We start from the raw sequence: 17,664 nt of genomic DNA on the forward strand, positions 1-17,664 counted from the left end.
CGTGTGGCCTCGTATGCAAACAATCACCTACCTTCTATGCTCTGGATTTCAGATACCTTCCCCAGTGCTTTGTAACCGATGAGCATGCCCAAAGGGCTTTCATTAAATTAAACGGTGGAATGCATCTTACTAATTCACTTGAAATGCTTCCTTCTCCTAAGTCCCTTGAATCCATAATTCTTTCTGGAAGGATGGATGAGTGGAATCGGCATTTGTTTAAATATGGATTTTGCTCGCCCGCAAACATTTTATGTTAATTAGGTGGTTCAAGAAATGCATGTTAGAATCGGGAACCGTGTATGGTTCGAATGAATGAAGCACCTGAGCAGATTACGGCAGTCGTTACAACTATAACAAATTGACAGGAGCAATTTTTAAAAGGAGCTTGCACCAAGCATCTTCTTCTGTGTTATTATTATTCATTTGCTATTCTAAAGAGGATCAAACAGCTGCATCACAGGATCCCAGAAATATTTGAAAGGGCCTAGTAAGGCTCCCAGAAATATTCTGGAGCGCAGCAGGACCAACGAATAGGATAGCAAATTTAAATTAGACATAAATGAACCGTCTAAACCTATTTATTAAATTGATTAAATTTATATTTAAACTCTTAACCAGTTTAATAATTATACCAAATTATAACCTAATTCATTCGATCGGTTTATAATCTAATTAATCTATTCCTAACCTGATCCACTTAACCTATTTAAATCTATTAAGTTTATTGAAAATCAATTTAACCTAATTAACCTAAGGTGATCTATCTAATAAATAAATCATCTAGATGAATTATGTGGATCTAGCTAGATTATCTATTTAATAAATAGATCAAATTTGGATGTAAAATGTTGATTTATTTAATAAATTAATTAATTTTAGTTGAATTTTTGATCTGATTAGTATCCAATCTGTATCTAACTTGATCAAGCTCATATCCAACCTGTATCTAACTCAATCAAGCCCAATTGCCAACCTTGACCATAAGACTTCTTTGGCGCGCTTACCGTGCACGAGTACAACAAGAATGGCCAATTAGAAAGAAGAAAATAAGCCTGAAAGAGGGCTATCCTTGCAAGGGGTGACGCCCATCTGTAAAATAAAGCCGACTGCAGGTTATGCCATACGGATAAATGCATGAGCTTTGCATGAAACATGATAAAGATTAACAGTATCATCCAAGCGAAAAATTTAAAACCTACAGAAATCCACATCTAAATAAAAATGTGCACAGGAATTCAGAGAAGGTTGCATTTTCATCAAGTGTTTTTTTCTGAGCTGGAGATTCAAATAGCAACACATCATTGGCATATTGCCGAACCAATTTGTCACTAAGAAAACGCAGTCAGAGGAGGATTGCACAGATGAAGTGCCACTACCCAGAATTGAAATATTCTCAAGCCAATATCAACAAGAAAGTTTATCGCAAAACCAAAGATTAGACAAACTTGCATCTTAACAGTCCCAGCTTTCCTACCAGCACAAAGGATCAAAATTCTTCACTAGTTAAGGAATAAAATCCGGAGGACCGGAGTGTATTATGAATAGGCTGCTCCACTTCATTTCTTCTTCTCAGCCACTCCCGCAGATCTGCACAGAGTAAAGCCACATGAAATAGACAAGCGTCGACAAATATTCATCCAATTTGCCACAAAGAGAAGCAGCCATTAACCGCTGTTATTACCTCTTAACATCATTGCGCTAAATGAAACAAAGTAACAAGAGTAACAAATAGCCCCGCAGGTGATCGCTGGGAGTGGGGGCTAAATGGAATTGAAAATTGGACATTGCGAATAAGAAGACAAACTGTACCGTCACAGATATGATGCAACGTGAAAAAAGGAGGCTTTCGTGAATTTAACGGATGGAAGATACCTGATACATTTGAACAGTGCTTAAAATGAACTGATTAAACCATTTCACCAAGGATAGAAGAGTTTGGGTCCTCTCCAGTTCCATATCCATCAGATTCAGCCACCATCATATTCAGGTGGGTCAGACCCATCTAAAGTCAGCGGTGGGTAACTAATGGACAGAACTGGTGATAAGAAATCAATAAATACGCCATAGCCCATGAAAAGAAACAAGCCATACAAAGTTCTAAAACCAATGATTCCTCTTTAGGAAGGTCATGGCACCACCCCTCCCCTCTCATCTCCTCATAAGATTGTTGGACATACTATTGTTCAAAAAGGCAGACATGAGGCTCTCCTTGGCTCACACCTTAAAGTGAGACTCTTAAAAAATGCTGCTGCTTAGGAATGATACTTCTCGAGTCAAGGGTGAGGTGCACACCTTGTAACTCCAGTTACCCAATATATGGGGAGTATCCATATTTACCTTTAATTATTTTCACAATAAATACAAGCCAACAAATAGACCCTATTTATATCCGCACATTGCTTTGCACGCATAATCAACTTCCAAACCAAAGTAGGTAAGATGGTAGCATATACAGACTACAAAAATTGACCAAACTCAGAAATGTGAAAATCCATTATCCTTAACAAATATTGGGATCAGATTAAAACAAAATCTACATCCTTTACCTTCACTTATCTTTAAATATTTTTTTAGATTCTAAACATCTTAGGAAAATTCATTTAGCTCATGCCTTAATAATTGTGACTAATGCTCAAACCATTAATAATTTGAAGGCCTCTACGACAATTGGCCACATATTCTCTGTTAAGAGATCCTTGTGTTGTGTCTAAACACCTATCACAATCACAATTAAAGTAGCTTCCAAAGAAAATAAACAGCTAAATATGTTTCCCCACATGTTTTTCGAAAACAAATTTTAAAAAGTAATTAACCAGGTTGCTTACCTCATCTTCCTGAGAACATTAGCCATTTCCTCACGCTTCTTCTTTGCTCTCTTGTGAGTTCCAAGCTTTCTCTTCGCCACTTTGAGTGCACGCTTGTCCTTTCCAACTTTCAGGAGCTCGGTAATCCTCTTCTCATAGGGAGCAAACCCAGCAACTTCCCTGATTAAGTTTCTGACAAAATGCACCCTCTTGCTGGTTTTCTGAAACAAAAAAGTTCACAAACTCAAACACTCCATTCAGACTTTGCAACTGTCAGCTGATGGAGAAAATACCTTACATAATTCTTCATAGGACAGCCACCAGTATGGATTTTCATCATTTGAATAGAATCATGACAACAGAACTTCAGGGGACTTATATAAAGCTAATAAAGCATGCTAAAAAATACTATATGTGGGTGGCAACAAGTAAAGGGAAAAAAAACAGAGAAAATGAAGAATCTAAAAATTCAAAATACAAAGAAATAACTACATTCCATCAAAATATGAAACATAGCCAAGAGATCCACAAAAAATGAATACTGATATACAGACTTTGCTAAATGAGGCAGGTGTATATATATTGCTTTTGAATTTCAAATATACAAAGTCAGTTATAGTAAATAAAAAGGCAAAAAGCTGGTCTTAAAAATTGCCTAGTTAGTGCTATCCACATTCTTTTGAAAAACTTCAGGATTCCATTTCTTCCTACTCAGAGATTGACATAAGTGCAGGCAGTCCAGGAAAATTTTCCACAGATGGAGATATCACTGGCTGAGTATGAAAACACGATATTCCTTTAAGATCATTCATGGTGTACATGTTGTGCTACAAGATGCACAATGCATTTTGTACGACAAAAAAGTTCTTAATTCCAATCCAAATATTACAAGTGCTAGTAATACAGTAAGTACCTCAGGCAACTCTAGCACAGATAAAGTGCATGACAATAACTTATTGCAAAAGAAGCCAACAATCTGTATGGGTGGAAGACATGATGGATCTTTGAGAAAGAGATTTATCAGAACCATGTTCCTTACTTGCTCCAGGGCGAATTGTAAGGTGCCATGAAGCAAACCAATGTTTAATACAATTAAATTTAATAAAATAAATCATTCTGTTACAGCTTCTCCTAGTATAATATCTAAAATATCATCTGGCCTGCACCTTTCTGAATTTCACGCAACCATATGTCTTCATATGTTTAAACGTGCTGTGCATCAACGCACATCACACTATAAAATTGCAAAACATCTATACAAAAGCAGAATTTGGAATCAAAATACAAATATAAAAAGGCAACATGAAGCACATAACTCTACTTCCATTGGACCAAATTTATTTGGCGAGCACAAATCATGAACCTAAAAACCCAAACCAACCAGGTGTCCAGACAATCAGGAAAAATGGTCTCGATCATGCTTACCTAGTTCATTAAATTGCTATTCCATTGTCAACTGGTACACAACAGACTCTCAATATTATGATTTGTCTAATACAACAAGATAAGCAAATTAAAATCCATACACACTGCTGTTTACTAAGTTAATTCCTAAATATTCTATACCTTTTCGTCTTTCTCTTTTTCCAAAATAAGTTTGTCTCTAGTATTTAAATGAAATGAACCACTGCATTAGCAAACCTTATACAAAGAAATTATGGTACCAAGATGTTGATAATCAAGAAAGAAACTATCTCATCAGCTCTCAAGTGAACTAGTTCACTGGAATAAGCAAATAGATAAATTGCAAGCCAGAACAAATTAAATCAAACAAACCAACCATGATCCAAACCAGTTTATCTAAAGTGTTGTGGATGTTGCATTAAAATTTCATTCTCCCCATCCTCTAGACAACACTTCAATACTAGGGATGATCCTAATTCGCATGCTGACACTATTTATTCAGAAACTTTCTAGATGAAAAAATTTCCAATGAAAAACTAAAAGCAGCCTTCCATACACAGACCATCAGAACACTAATGGTTATATCAAATAACACGTGCATCCAGGCAAAGACAGCTTGCATGCTGCATGGACCGCAACCCAGCTCCCACTAAATCCTAGGCCCCATGAAAGCTGGTTGTAAGTTGCACATGAGGACGGGCTGCGAGTGGTTCATGCTGCATGCAGGTGGTCTTGACCTACGCATGCCTACTCGTGCAGCAGCTCTCTCATTGCATTAGCATTTAGTAGTACTTGCTCCTTAGCCCATGATTTTCTGATTTCCTACCAAACTCCCTAATACTTGAGTGCAATTAAGGTAAATTTGCTTCTTAGCCCAGAATCTTCTGCCTCCCACAAAAACCCCAAATACTTGAAAGCAAGTCAAGTAGAACATAGTTGTTTTACATAATCAAATATGCGTGTGCTGTAAAGCCATGCACACGGTATAATTAACCCATTCCAGAATTATTTTTCCTTGTATACCTTCATTTCAAAATCCACTCCAGACAGACATGTTTGGAAGGGAGGTAGGAAAAAGAACTCCATAACTTAGAAACACTCTTGGAACATAGAGAGATATTACTAAGATGTGCAGCTATAAAATATATAATTTAGGAAAAAGAGAGAACATCAAGGACCAAAAAATACAAATCATGAAATCAACTGAAGCACTCGCAGGGGTTAAAAAAGGGGGGGGTGGGGAACTTTTTCCACCATTCACTACTGAGACTTTACCCCTTTTCTGCCAGAAGGGCGAGGAGCCAACTCCCGCTTGGTGACAATGTGCCCTTTGTTGAGCCCAACAAAGAGACCGGTATTCGGCTGCGGCGGGGCCATCGCTATCGGCCCTCTTGGAGGTTTTCGGACTGATTCCCCTGTACACAAACAGCAAAGCAGGTCAAATCAGCTCTAAGTCGACACACCATCATCAAGAAACAAGAAACTGGCGTTCAAATGGCCGCCAGATCCACCGCCGGAAGTTTATAGATCAGCAAGAACATATCAAGATCCTTTCCTGGAAAGCACGCAGCACTGATTCGACCAAACACTCACAGATACAGGAAAGGAGATTCCAAGAGGTATGGGATCTTTCTTCTTCAAAAGATTTAGAGATACAAATAAAACTGCGATTTCTGCCTACCGAAGGGACACCAGAGGGAAAGCCGAACGAATTGGGCTTGAGAACAAGGAAATTTGAATTGAAACGAGAAGGATTTCTTCTCTTATCGCTTACCTCTGGATCAGATGCGAACAAACCCTAGCAGCCGGGGACGACGTGAAGAACCCTAGTGGCCGATGGAAGAAACCCTAACACAGGAGCGCGCCGAAGAGAGTACCTTATCCATGTAAAATGACAGAAAATGTCTCGGTCCATTTTACAATGACGGATATGTCCTCCGACGATCATAACCATCCGATTTGTTCAGGCAGTTCATCAACGGAGGAGGTTGAGAGTGCTGACCGATGGACGTTTGCATTGGCTGGACGGCTCAAATTAGTGATGCCATGAGTGGGACCACTGCGACATGTTAGCTTTGAGATTCGTTTGCATTGTCTGACTCTCGAATACGAAGATTTCTAGCGGCCCAGCCCACGGGCCAACTTTATACTCGTTCTGGAATAGACTGGACTGGGCTTCTAAATAGTTTGTGTGCTTCCCGGACCTAGTGGCTAGGGTTCGATTAGGGCTGTTAATGAGCCGAGCTGCTCGAGCTCGGCTCGGGCTCAGCTCGGTAAAAGTCCGGCTCGGGCTCGGCTCGTTAGTCAAACGAGCCCGAGCCCGAGCCCAATATGAGGCTCGTTTACATCCGAGCCCGAGCAGCTCACGAGCCCAAACGAGCTCTAGTTTCCCACTGAAAAATCTTATTTCAGCACTATAATTCATAAAAATCTAACCACATAGAGAAAAATAGCATGTTATCGAGTCCGAGCCCGAACTCGAGCCCGAGCTCGGGCTCGTTCTAAAGCTCGTAATTGAAACGAGCTTTACGAGCTCAAGCCCGAGCTCGAGCCCAATATAGAGCTCATTACCGAGCCCGAGCTTCTGTGAAACGAGCCGAGCCGAGCTCTCCCAAGCTCGGGCTCGGCTCGGCTCGGCTCGTTAACAGCCCTGGGTTCGATCCTAGTTGAGGCCATATCTCTCTCTCTCTCTCTAGAAGTTAAACAGGGAAGACGAGTCTCTACTTGATTTAGCACCGGGCTAAGAATAGCTCGGATCCCCTTAAATTTGGGAGTCAAGTTTTACAATCACGGCCATCAATGTTTGGCATAATAGCCATGATATAGTAACTAGTGAGGCCTGTTTTATATGTGGGACATTGGACCTGCGATTCATGGGTGAAGTTGTGTTACAATCATCATGTAACACATGAAAGAGCAGAACTAGGCACTCAAGTTCACTCTGACTCGCCGAACTTCAAAAGATCAAACTCAGCAATCGAGTCCGACCATGAAAATCAACAAATGTTGCAACCACGAGCTAGGGCCACAAGGAGAAAATCACCATAAACCTAGCGCATTGGCATCTTCAATAGTCGGCAGCGAACGGAATATATGAAGCATTGCCATACATGCAATAGCCAATTGAATAGTTAAAGCTCTTCAGTTACTGTGGCATCAATGATGATCATCAGATTTTCGATCTATGCAATGTCCTTCAAAAGAGTGGCCTATCGAATGTTGCTTAGCCCTATGTATATGTTTCAAAGTTAAGCCCAATAATCTAGAAAGCTACTCTCCAATAAAGTTAGCTCTATTGCATAGCAGATACCAGTTAAACACACCACATCGCTTTTTTTTAGCTCATCATGCGATGTTTGGCCTGTGGCCCGAGTCACGAGGACTTTGGGGATTTTGTCTCCTTAATACCGGACATAGACCCACCCTCGCTCATGATGCATCACATCATATTGTTTAACTCACAAACCGGACAAGTATTACAAACAAAAGAGACCCAAGCCTTTGTAGTTAGATTATTAGATCTAAATCATTATCACCAATTTACCAATTATCAAGTGAGTTCCGATGATATCTATCTTTTCCTCCCTCCAAGATCCTTAGGGCTCGTTTGGTTCGCGGAAAGTATTTTTCCTCCTATGAATATGATTCTTGGAAAGCAGATTACTAGGAAGATGATGCCTAGGAAAATACTTTTAGCATGTTTGGTTGACCATGGGAAAGTGACAAATTTCCAAAGTGCTTATATTTAGTTGACCATCCACTTTCCTGAGAAAATTATGTATAATTCCTATTATACCCTTAATAAAAATTAGGTCTTTAATGCCTTTTTAATGCTTCTTTAATGCTAAAGGGTCTTTTTAGAAAAAAATAAAAATATGGGAATCATATTTCCATGGAAATATAACTTTTCCGTCTCTATCCTTTGAAAATTCCAACCAAACAAAAGATATCTCATTACTTTCCCGTTGACCACACTTTTCCCTCTTCTACCTGCGAAGCTAAACTGAATTATGTGGTGCTTCTTACGTTCGGAAGATTCTGAGAAATGCTAGTTATGACTTGGATTCGAATGAAATCAGCCAAACATTTACAAAGTATTGTACTTTGAATGTTGGTCGCAATATTGATTACTTAGTTGATTAGCCATCTCATCTATTTGACTCACCAACCACAGCATCATCAAGCATAGAAAATGCCTATGAATCTTAAAATAAGTTAAGAGATTTGCTTTTTTTTCTTTTCTTTTCTTTTCTTTCTCTTTGGTGGAAGGCATATCTAAATCTAAAACAAGTTGGTATCAGCAGCATTTATTTGATACTGCTTGACAAAATATTTTGGTGCTTTTTTATGTAAGAACTCAAGTCGTCTAATATTGGTGTAACATTATCCCTCACCGTACAAATTCAAGAATTTAAAGGTTAGGAAAAAAGAGAACTCTTGCCTCGCATATTGTCACCAGGTCCTTCGATCTCGAATCTTGACATTCATGAATAAAGTTTAGAATTTAAATCCATGTTAATATACAGCACAAACACGCTTGCAAATATTAATCTATGCTGCAACTGTCATTATTGCTCACAAATTAAAAAGTAAATTATAAAAACCCCTCTAGATTGGGGTAAATAATGTTTACGCCCAACTGTTTGAAAAATTTATAATTATTTTTTTATATTTATTTTTATCCAATACTTTGACTCATAATTTAACAAAAATTAGTCAAATCATTAACCTTAAATCGAATCCAAATATGATATCATAAAAAAATTTCAAAAATAATAAAAACAATTTTAAGTGACATAATAGCTATCCAAAGATATAAAAAAATGCATGCATTTATCTTACTATCCAAAAATAATTTTGACTTTTTACATAAATAAGTGATTTCAATTAATTTAACGGGATATACGTGTATATTTTACAAACTATTAGATGCAAGTGTAATGAATATAAATCTAAAAAAAAAATTATAGTTTACTCAAAAAAATAAAACTTATTTATAAATAATGATGGGAAACAACATTAACACAGTGCTTGAGGCCAAAGTATTGGCCAAAAAAATTCTGAATCTCTGAATAACATGAAGCCCATTGCTAATTTCACATAATTACTGATTCTCTAGAAAATTGATTGATAAGAGCAATGATGATAGAGGCAAAAGCTTATGTTATCCTACTAATGCAGAAATCTACGAACAATTTAGATAAAGCTCCTGGATCAAAGTCATACTAATATGCAAGGGATGCTTAACATCCATTAGGTGATTGGTCATTGTCAACCGGGGCATAAAGAATGAAATGCTTCTAGTTGGAGTCAGGAATATTAAACGGACTGCTCCATGAAACCATAAAAGAAAAGATTTTTCTTCATTGAGCGGTCTTCTTTCCTTTGCATTTTCTTAAGTTCACGAAAAAAAAATCACACTAAAATATTTTTCTAAAAAATATTTTTTATGAATATGATGCCTGAGAAAATAATTTTAGTATATTTGGTTGATCACAAAAAAGTGGTATATCCTAAAATGGCTTATGTTTGGTTGAGTATCTACTTTTATAGAAAGTTATATGAAATACTTATTATACTCTTAATAAAGGAACATAACTTACCTCATTAATTTTGATGGCTTAATAGTATTTTTAGAAAAAAAAGAGGGAGACTCCAATTTCCAATAGATAAAAAAGTAGTTTTTTCATATCCCCATGCTACTTTCTTATCTTCCTCCTTTCAAAATTTCAACCAAACAAAAGATATTTTTTTATTTTTTATTGATCATACTTTTTTTTTTTTTTTTTTTTGAACCAAATGAGTCCAGGAGGTTAAAATGCATGCTTTAGCCAATAATAAATTTGCATGGAGCCCTTTGAGTCGTGGTCCTGGACCCTAAACATGCAGGACCCACCTCTGTGCGTGGGGAAAGAAAACAGCATGGCCCACAAACTTCAGCTTTCTCACCATTGGATTATATAAAATGATTGAAGAAAATAATGTACAGATCATTCCAATAATGTTTGGATGGTTTTAACTGAATTGAAAGTATGTTTGGTTGATAAAAGTTGGACTTTGAAATGAAAATGAAAATGAGCGACTCCCATTCAACCCATTTGGTTGGCAGAAGTTTTATTTCAAGAGAAAATGAAAATATCCTAATTTCTTAAAATTCAATTCCTACGCTTTCCTACGGATCAGACTTGTGGTTGCCTCTACCAATCTAATCTTAATTAACTTTTTGGTGGTAAATTTAGCCACACTGAGGGTTTTTTTTTTTTTTTTTTTTTTTTTTTTTTTTTTTTTTTTTGAAGCATCTTCTGCAGGGGGAGGAGGCAAAGTGCAGCAACCCACAATACCCATTACCAAGGTTTATGGGGTGGAGGGCGGTACGCCGGCAACACTTTTTTTTTGTCTCCGATGCGCTAACACTTTGAATGGAATCCCGGAAAAAGAGAAGTCCGCTGCAAAAGCTGTAGCTCTACTGCAGAAAATTTGAAAAAAAATGAAGCTACGATCTAAAAGAAGTTTTTACTAAGTATTGTTTGCATTTTCTGATACCGAGATAATTAACAACAAGCACTCGTTTTTGTTTATAATTTGCAGCTGCGGACAAAATTCATGTGGATTGGTTTGAGTTTGAGCATGGTCTATAAGTTTACCACAGCCGGCAACTCCATATGAGTTAATAAATATATTTTTTTTTAAGTGGCTCTGTTTCAGATTATTATATTGATTTTGAAAGCAGTTTTATGACAGAATCGATTTACAGCCATGCTTTTAGTGATTTAATCGAATATAATTATTGGTTAGTTGAGATTATGGTTGCTCATCCACATTAGTTGCTTAATTTTAAGAACCAGCCAACAAGCAATTATTCTGATGGATGCACTGTATATATTGCCCTGTATTCGTTAAGCCTATGACGAAGAAAATTGGACAAAAAATTTACTTTATTTCATATTTATAAATCTACTATTTAAATAATTTATTCAACATTAAGATGAGTTATGAAAACAAAGTATAGGAAGTTTAAGGTACACTAGGTCTGTTCTTATAATTATAAAAATAAAATACTTTTTTTCTTTTTGCAAAATAGGCAAAGACCAATCACCAAAAATTGAGCCAAACTGCTAGTGTAGGCTTGTCACGAAACTCTGCTTGTAAATATTCATTAATGTCGCTTTGCTAATTAGCTTTTCTGGAGCCATTATATGAATTCATTACTTTATTTATATAACTTTTTTGTTATTATAAAATTTTGTGACTTGAGATGTAAGTTTTATTTAAAATAAGTGTGCTGTTATACTTGGAACTGACATCTGCCTAGCTTTGAAAAAAAAATCAATGGCAAAGAGCTCATGACTCGAGACCCATGTAAATTTTTAAACTATCAATTTCTACTTTCTGTTCTTATATCCTTTCTTTCACCTTTTTGCTTTGCGATATGCTTTAACTTTTTGCTTTGCAACCACATCATAGAAGCAAATATCTAAACTCGCAATTGTATGACTTTATACATTGCGTTCTTCCCGCATATTGTCTCAAGATGGTTGGATACCGGTGGATTTGATAGTCAGGTTGGATTAGTCCCTCTTAATCTCACAAAAAATAAAAAAAATGCTACTATATTTAATATACAAAATAAAACTTTGTTGGAAATTATTATTATTATATATATAGATATATGTAAGGATATATATATGTGTCAAATATGATGGGATTTTTAAAGCAAATCTAAGATAAATAACACAAAGTTTTTTGCCTCATGAGATCTTTGGCATTGCCGTACACTGCAGTTTCTTTTGGATGTGTGTGTATATATATATATATAAAATTTAATAGTAAGATAAATAAAGTAAAGTTTTTTTGCCACTGGAGATCTTTGGTGTTGCTTAATTTTTTTTTTTTTTGGCGTGTTGGGGGAGGTAACCTCACCATCAACTCGGCATCAGATCTCCTAATCATGAACAAAAACAAAAACCTTTCAATCCAAACCCACCCCCCCACCCCCCCCCCCACACACTTGCCTTTTAAACCGTCCTCACTCTCGCCACGGTCCGACCCCGCTCCTCCTCTGCCGGTAGCGCACAATAAGAAGGCTACGGCGCGCCATTCCGGCGGCGGAGGAGGCGAAGCTGGGGCGGCGGAGATGGGCCAGGCCCCGAGCTGCGGCCGCTCGAGCTACGACCACGACTTCCTCAAGGCCGTGGAGGCCGGGGACTTGGCAATTGTGGAGTCTTCGCTGAGGATGGATCCCGACATCCTCCACAAGACCACCCTCTACGATCGCCTCTCCCCCATCCATATAGCTGCGGCCAATGGGCGACTCGAGGTCGGCTCCTTGCCTCCTCCCTCGAGGGAATCCTCGTTTTTTGCTCTTTTTTTTGGGTTTTTCCGTCGATTTTCTGGTTTTTTGATGATAAAGTTCTGTTCTTTTTTTTTTTCTATGATTGTATTCGTTTGCAGGTCCTTTCTAGGATTCTGGATCTATCTGTTCATCCTGACCTCCTTAACCGGCATAAACAAGTAAGGAAATTGCAAAAGGATGTCTTTTTGCGGTTTTTTCTTTTTATTGGTTCCACTGGCATTGTTAGTGTGAAAGTTCTGAACTTTGTTTGGATTCTTTTGGTGAAAGACTCCTTTGATGCTGGCTGCTATGCATGGGAAGATCGCCTGCTTGCAAAAACTCCTCCAAGCTGGCGCAAATGTATGCCAAGTTCATTCCTTTTTCACCTTTTCCCTATTTCTCTCGATCTCTATCATGTTCTTGGGCTAATTTGGAAATGCTCGGTTAGATTCTGATGTTTGATTCGTTGCACGGAAGAACTTGCTTGCATTATGCTGCATATTATGGCCATTTGGATTGTTTGCAAGCGATTCTGGCAGCTGCTCGGTCCACTCCGGTAGCTGACTCATGGTGGGTTCTATGAAATCCGATTACCATTTGGTGGTTTCCGATCCATCAAGATATTGGGACATGAGGATTTGTTTCTGGAATATTTTTTCTCTCAATTTGATATTGCCGCTGTGCTGCAGGGGATTTGCCCGTTTTGTGAATGTTAGAGATGGCAAGGGGGCAACATCATTACATCTTGCAGCAGGGCAAGGGTGGCCTGACTGTCTCCACATTTTATTGGGCAATGGGGCTTTAGTCAGTGCATCAACTGGTGGATACAGGTGAGATCGGATCCGTATCTCTTGTTTGCTTAACCATGGATAAAGTTTCTTTTGCTGTGAGACTAATAGAATCCTGATTGCAGCTACCAAGGGAGCACCCCTCTTCACTTGGCAGCTCGTGGGGGATATCTGGATTGTGTTCGGGAATTGCTTGCATGGGGAGCTGATAGAAAACAAAGAGACTCACCTGGGTAAGCATTTATGGTTGGCATTATAACATTTAGCCCATCAAAATGGAATCATTTTCTGTAACTTGGTATGGCAGTTTTAGGCATTGAAATCCACATCATGCGATCCTGAGTTCTAACCTTGGCATTTCTAATTGTCTCTTATTTCCAAGATCTCAGTTTTGTAGATGAGTTTCGATAACAGCTTGCGATCTTGCTTTCAATTTTCTATCTGGCTAAGTTTCATCTCTGATCGATCCATGTCAGCAATTTCTTTCACTGCCTTGTGCTTCTGAACCATGTTTAGTTGTGTGATGCTACTTTACATCTGTTTTGTCTGTGAAGGATGAATTCCATGGAAGAAGTCAGTCATATTGCTCATATATGATTATATATAGGAAAAGCCCAGCACATTTTTCTCCAGTATTCTTATTTGTTTGTCATGTCATTTTAGTCTATTAACTCTGCTACCCAATTCCTATGGTAAATTTCTTGTCAACCAGTCAACTCATTTGCAGTTGAAGTGCTTATTCTAGATACAGATTAAGAATCTCTTCAGTATAAATATGATCTAATCGTTGATATCTGCAGGAGGATACCATATATCGTTGCTTTGAACAGAAAGCATGGGGCTTGTGCGGCTCTACTAAACCCATCGTCAGCAGAGCCCCTGGTTTGGCCTTCACCACTGAAGTTTATAAGTGAACTCAAACCAGATGTAAAGGCACTATTAGAGGCAGCTCTCATGGATGCTAACGGGGAAAGGGAGGAGAACATATTGAAAGGGACCTCATATTCATTGCCATCCCCTGTCCATTCAGAAGGCGAGATTGATAACGATAATGCCTCTGAGGTAGTCCGTTCCTCTTGCTTTTATTTTTGTTTTTGAATAAAACAATAACCAGAACAAGTATAATTTTATAGTGGTGCTACAGCAATGCGAGGATCGGAAGTTGGCAGGATGTGGGTGGTCATTTGTGATATCTGAAATTGTGTGGAATTGTCTTAAAAAAATTTCCTTTGTTAAGCTGAATAGGCAACGCAGTTTCTTACGACTATCGAACTTTCATCTTGAGCTTTCAGGGAAACAGTTATAGTGACAAAAATTAGTATCCTCATGCTTAGATTCTGTTGTTAGACTTAGATCCCTATCTATCCAATTGCTTTTCAAGTTGGACAAGATATGCTCATTATTATGCTTTTAACCAAAATTTGTTAGAATGCTTTAATAACCTCGTTAGTGCTTTGCTCAATGCAAACCTTTCCATATTAGCTTGTTCGGTACATGACTCATTTGGCTATCCTAAGTATGCCGGTAAAACATTTAGTCCTTAGTATGAAGCATGATACTGATGGACGGATGGCTAATTCATGGTATGATAGTAAAATTATTTAATTTTGTTAAGCAGCGGCATACCACATCCTGGTTGCTTCCTATTAATGTTCTTCGGTTTTGTCCAATGCCATTGCCTGGATAGTGATTAGAAGTTGAGAATGCAAACTGATATGACTCCTAGAAGAAATTTTGTTTTTCGCAAGTTTGTTCATTGCTCTCCTGGTCATGATAAGGAGACAAATTAAAAGGGATTCGTGAGGAGTGCGTCTGAGTTGATTAATTGGGACAATGTATCTTGCAGGCTAGTGACATGGAGCTTTGCTGCATCTGCTTCGACCAAATCTGCACCATCGAGGTCCAAGACTGCAGGCACCGGATGTGTGCCCATTGTACATTAGCTCTTTGCTGCCACAGCAAACCCAATCCTGCAACCTTGTGTTCACCTGCTCCCCTCTGCCCCTTCTGCCGCAGCAGCATAGCCCAATTGGAGGTTGCGACAACCAGGGCAAGGGAGGAGGGGGACAAGGACAGTGTCTCAAAGCCATGCAAGTCAAGGAAGTCTCAGAACTCGAGCAGCGAAGGAAGCAGCAGCTTCAAAGGCTTGTCTTCAGCTATGGGCTCGCTTGGAAAGATGGGCAACCATGGGTTAGGAAGGATAGCTGATGTTGTGATATGATGGAGAAGCCTTAGAGGCTTTTGGCACTCATCAAGTAGATTATCAACGCCAAGGGATCGCCCTATCAAATTATAGAGGATTTCATTCCTTGTTTATACTTTGGCATTATTATATGCGCAAGAGGGGAAATCAAATAAGCAGTCTTCTTGCAGCTTTCGAGGTCGGTATTGTATGTTGCTGTGAAGCTCAAGGCCTAGTTCTTTTTGTGTAGAAATATATACGTCCCCGGAATAAAATTGTGATGTATAATATGCAAGGAAGGCTGCCCCTTCATGCGGGGACTCATAGTCTTCTGTGTAAGCTTTAGCTATTTTGTTTGAACCATCTAAAGAGAGTGAAAGGGTGTGCCATTTCATGATTCGAAGTGCACAAAGGACTTGTTGGATTTTGTTTCTCATGTGGCTTCCTAAATAATTGAGCACGGCGATGGGCTCCATCTCTGAGAAGTCCTTTTAATGCTTGCATGGCCCTTGTCTCATCTGGGTGACCTGGTCCAGGAATTTCAGATATCCCTTGGATAGATTGTTTGTCGGAACGTAGGCAAACAAGTGAAGAGGAGAATAATATCTCAGCTTTTTTTTACTACTACTTACCAAATTTTTTCTCTCTTTTGTTGCTGCCAGCTGCTCTATTAGTTCCTCATCAGAAATTTTCTGACTTTGTCCTTCCGAGCTAATCTCTTTTATTAAAAAAAATCAAAGAAGTTTGAAAAATAAAAAAAAAGTAAATTTTTTTTAAAAAGGCGTCTTAATGTAATTGGCTCTGTCCAATGTACCATTCACCTACCAAGTAACCCATCCTTGTCCCACCTAAGTATTATCTTCTTGTGTGATCTAATTGTGTATCAAGAATGAGAGACAGAGACACAGAGAATTAGTGCCAAGTGCCAACAGTCAACAAACGAGCCAGAGAGCTCCAGGTCTTTGTGTTACTGTCTCTCAATTTATCTGAACATGAATTTGCCAAATCTAGAAGGTGTGAAGAGTTTTTTTTAAAAAAAAATATTCTGATCGATGATTCCTTCCTAATATAGATTCTTGTATTTCTTTCATGCCAATTTATCGAGTGAGAGTCATAAGAAGGTCTGATCTTCTTGCATCTCCAGGATTAAAATTGGCATTAGGCCCCTCCTGCACCCCTTACACATGGTGCATGAAAACTAAAACCTATTTTGCGTGCATTGTGGATATATAGTGGGATCCATGTAGTGTATAATCCTAAGTATAAATTACTCTACTATATATGTATGGCAAAATAATTTCTTTCGTAGTAAAGGGAAATAAGAGAAAATTAATATAATTTACTTTTGAGTTAACATATTCCAGCTCTAAATATAGTCATAAGGATTAATGATGATCTGTCGAGTTTGTGTGATAGAGCTGTAATGAAGGTGTTCCGTAAAACAAAAAACAAAAACAATACCGCTTCTACGGAAGAAAGTTTCATCCAGTGGGTCATTTATGAGCTACGTGACAGGTAAAGAATGGTGGCTGGACGAGCGTGGCATAATATCATTAATGAGTAGGTACGAAACTCAAACTTAATCTAAAGAAATATCTAGGCTCAAAATTCAAAGCCGAGCATTGGGCTAGAAATAGAGGAAGATAGAGTAAGATTGTGCTTGGGATCGCTGTTGTAAGCAGACAGATGAATAAGCTGACAAGCTAATGCTGCTCTGCCCCAAAGAAGTGCGGCACCGCACTGTGTCTAAAGTGAAACTTGAGAAAAATGATCGAGAGGTGGTTTTAGTTAAAAAAATTTCGATGTTTAATTCGGATAAAATTTTAAAAAATTAAAAAAAATAAAGAGAGTGACGCCTATTTTTTTTGGTACCCTAAAAGTTTTATGTCCATGTAAAAAAAAAAAAAAATGCTGACACGCACTGTTAGAATTGTGCATGAATGGGCAACTGAATATTTTTTTTATCCGTTGCTTAAAGCCCTTTCTTTTTGGGCACATCAAGATCGGAAGCTTTCCTTATGTGCCAATTTGATTGATTGCGATATTTATTTTTGGGCATGCTGAGATCGCGCCAAACTATAACCGATTACGTAGATTATCTAAAAAATTAATTGGCTGTTGATTTTGTAAGATATACATTGTGGTCTGGTCAGT

The 17,664-nt window shown here is 38.1% G+C and overlaps 2 protein-coding genes across 2 annotated transcripts; one reads left to right on the forward strand and one right to left on the reverse strand.

Moving 5' to 3' along the window:
* Window positions 1-1,234: 1,234 nt before the first annotated feature.
* Window positions 1,235-6,110, reverse strand: LOC103716505 (large ribosomal subunit protein eL36y). The gene is made up of 4 exons (XM_008804531.6): window positions 5,983-6,110; window positions 5,484-5,623; window positions 2,826-3,025; window positions 1,235-1,587 (listed from the first exon to the last, which is right to left on the reverse strand). Exons 2-4 carry the CDS (start codon window positions 5,583-5,585, stop codon window positions 1,557-1,559), a joined length of 333 nt encoding a protein of 110 aa, XP_008802753.2. The 5' UTR covers window positions 5,586-5,623; window positions 5,983-6,110; the 3' UTR covers window positions 1,235-1,556.
* Window positions 6,111-12,169: 6,059 nt separating this feature from the next.
* Window positions 12,170-15,907, forward strand: LOC103716502 (E3 ubiquitin-protein ligase XB3-like). Its single transcript, XM_008804529.6, has 8 exons — window positions 12,170-12,525; window positions 12,660-12,719; window positions 12,829-12,900; window positions 12,989-13,110; window positions 13,230-13,370; window positions 13,454-13,561; window positions 14,129-14,390; window positions 15,175-15,907. The coding sequence occupies exons 1-8, from the start codon at window positions 12,343-12,345 to the stop codon at window positions 15,547-15,549; spliced, it is 1,323 nt and encodes a 440-aa protein (XP_008802751.3). The 5' UTR covers window positions 12,170-12,342; the 3' UTR covers window positions 15,550-15,907.
* The last annotated feature ends 1,757 nt before the right edge of the window (window positions 15,908-17,664 follow it).

The sequence above is a fragment of the Phoenix dactylifera genome, chromosome 8 (genome assembly GCF_051530095.1).
Source record: "Phoenix dactylifera cultivar Ajwa chromosome 8, Ajwa_hap1_PhDact_Kaust_v1.1, whole genome shotgun sequence".
NCBI classification, from domain to species: Eukaryota; Viridiplantae; Streptophyta; class Magnoliopsida; order Arecales; family Arecaceae; genus Phoenix; species Phoenix dactylifera.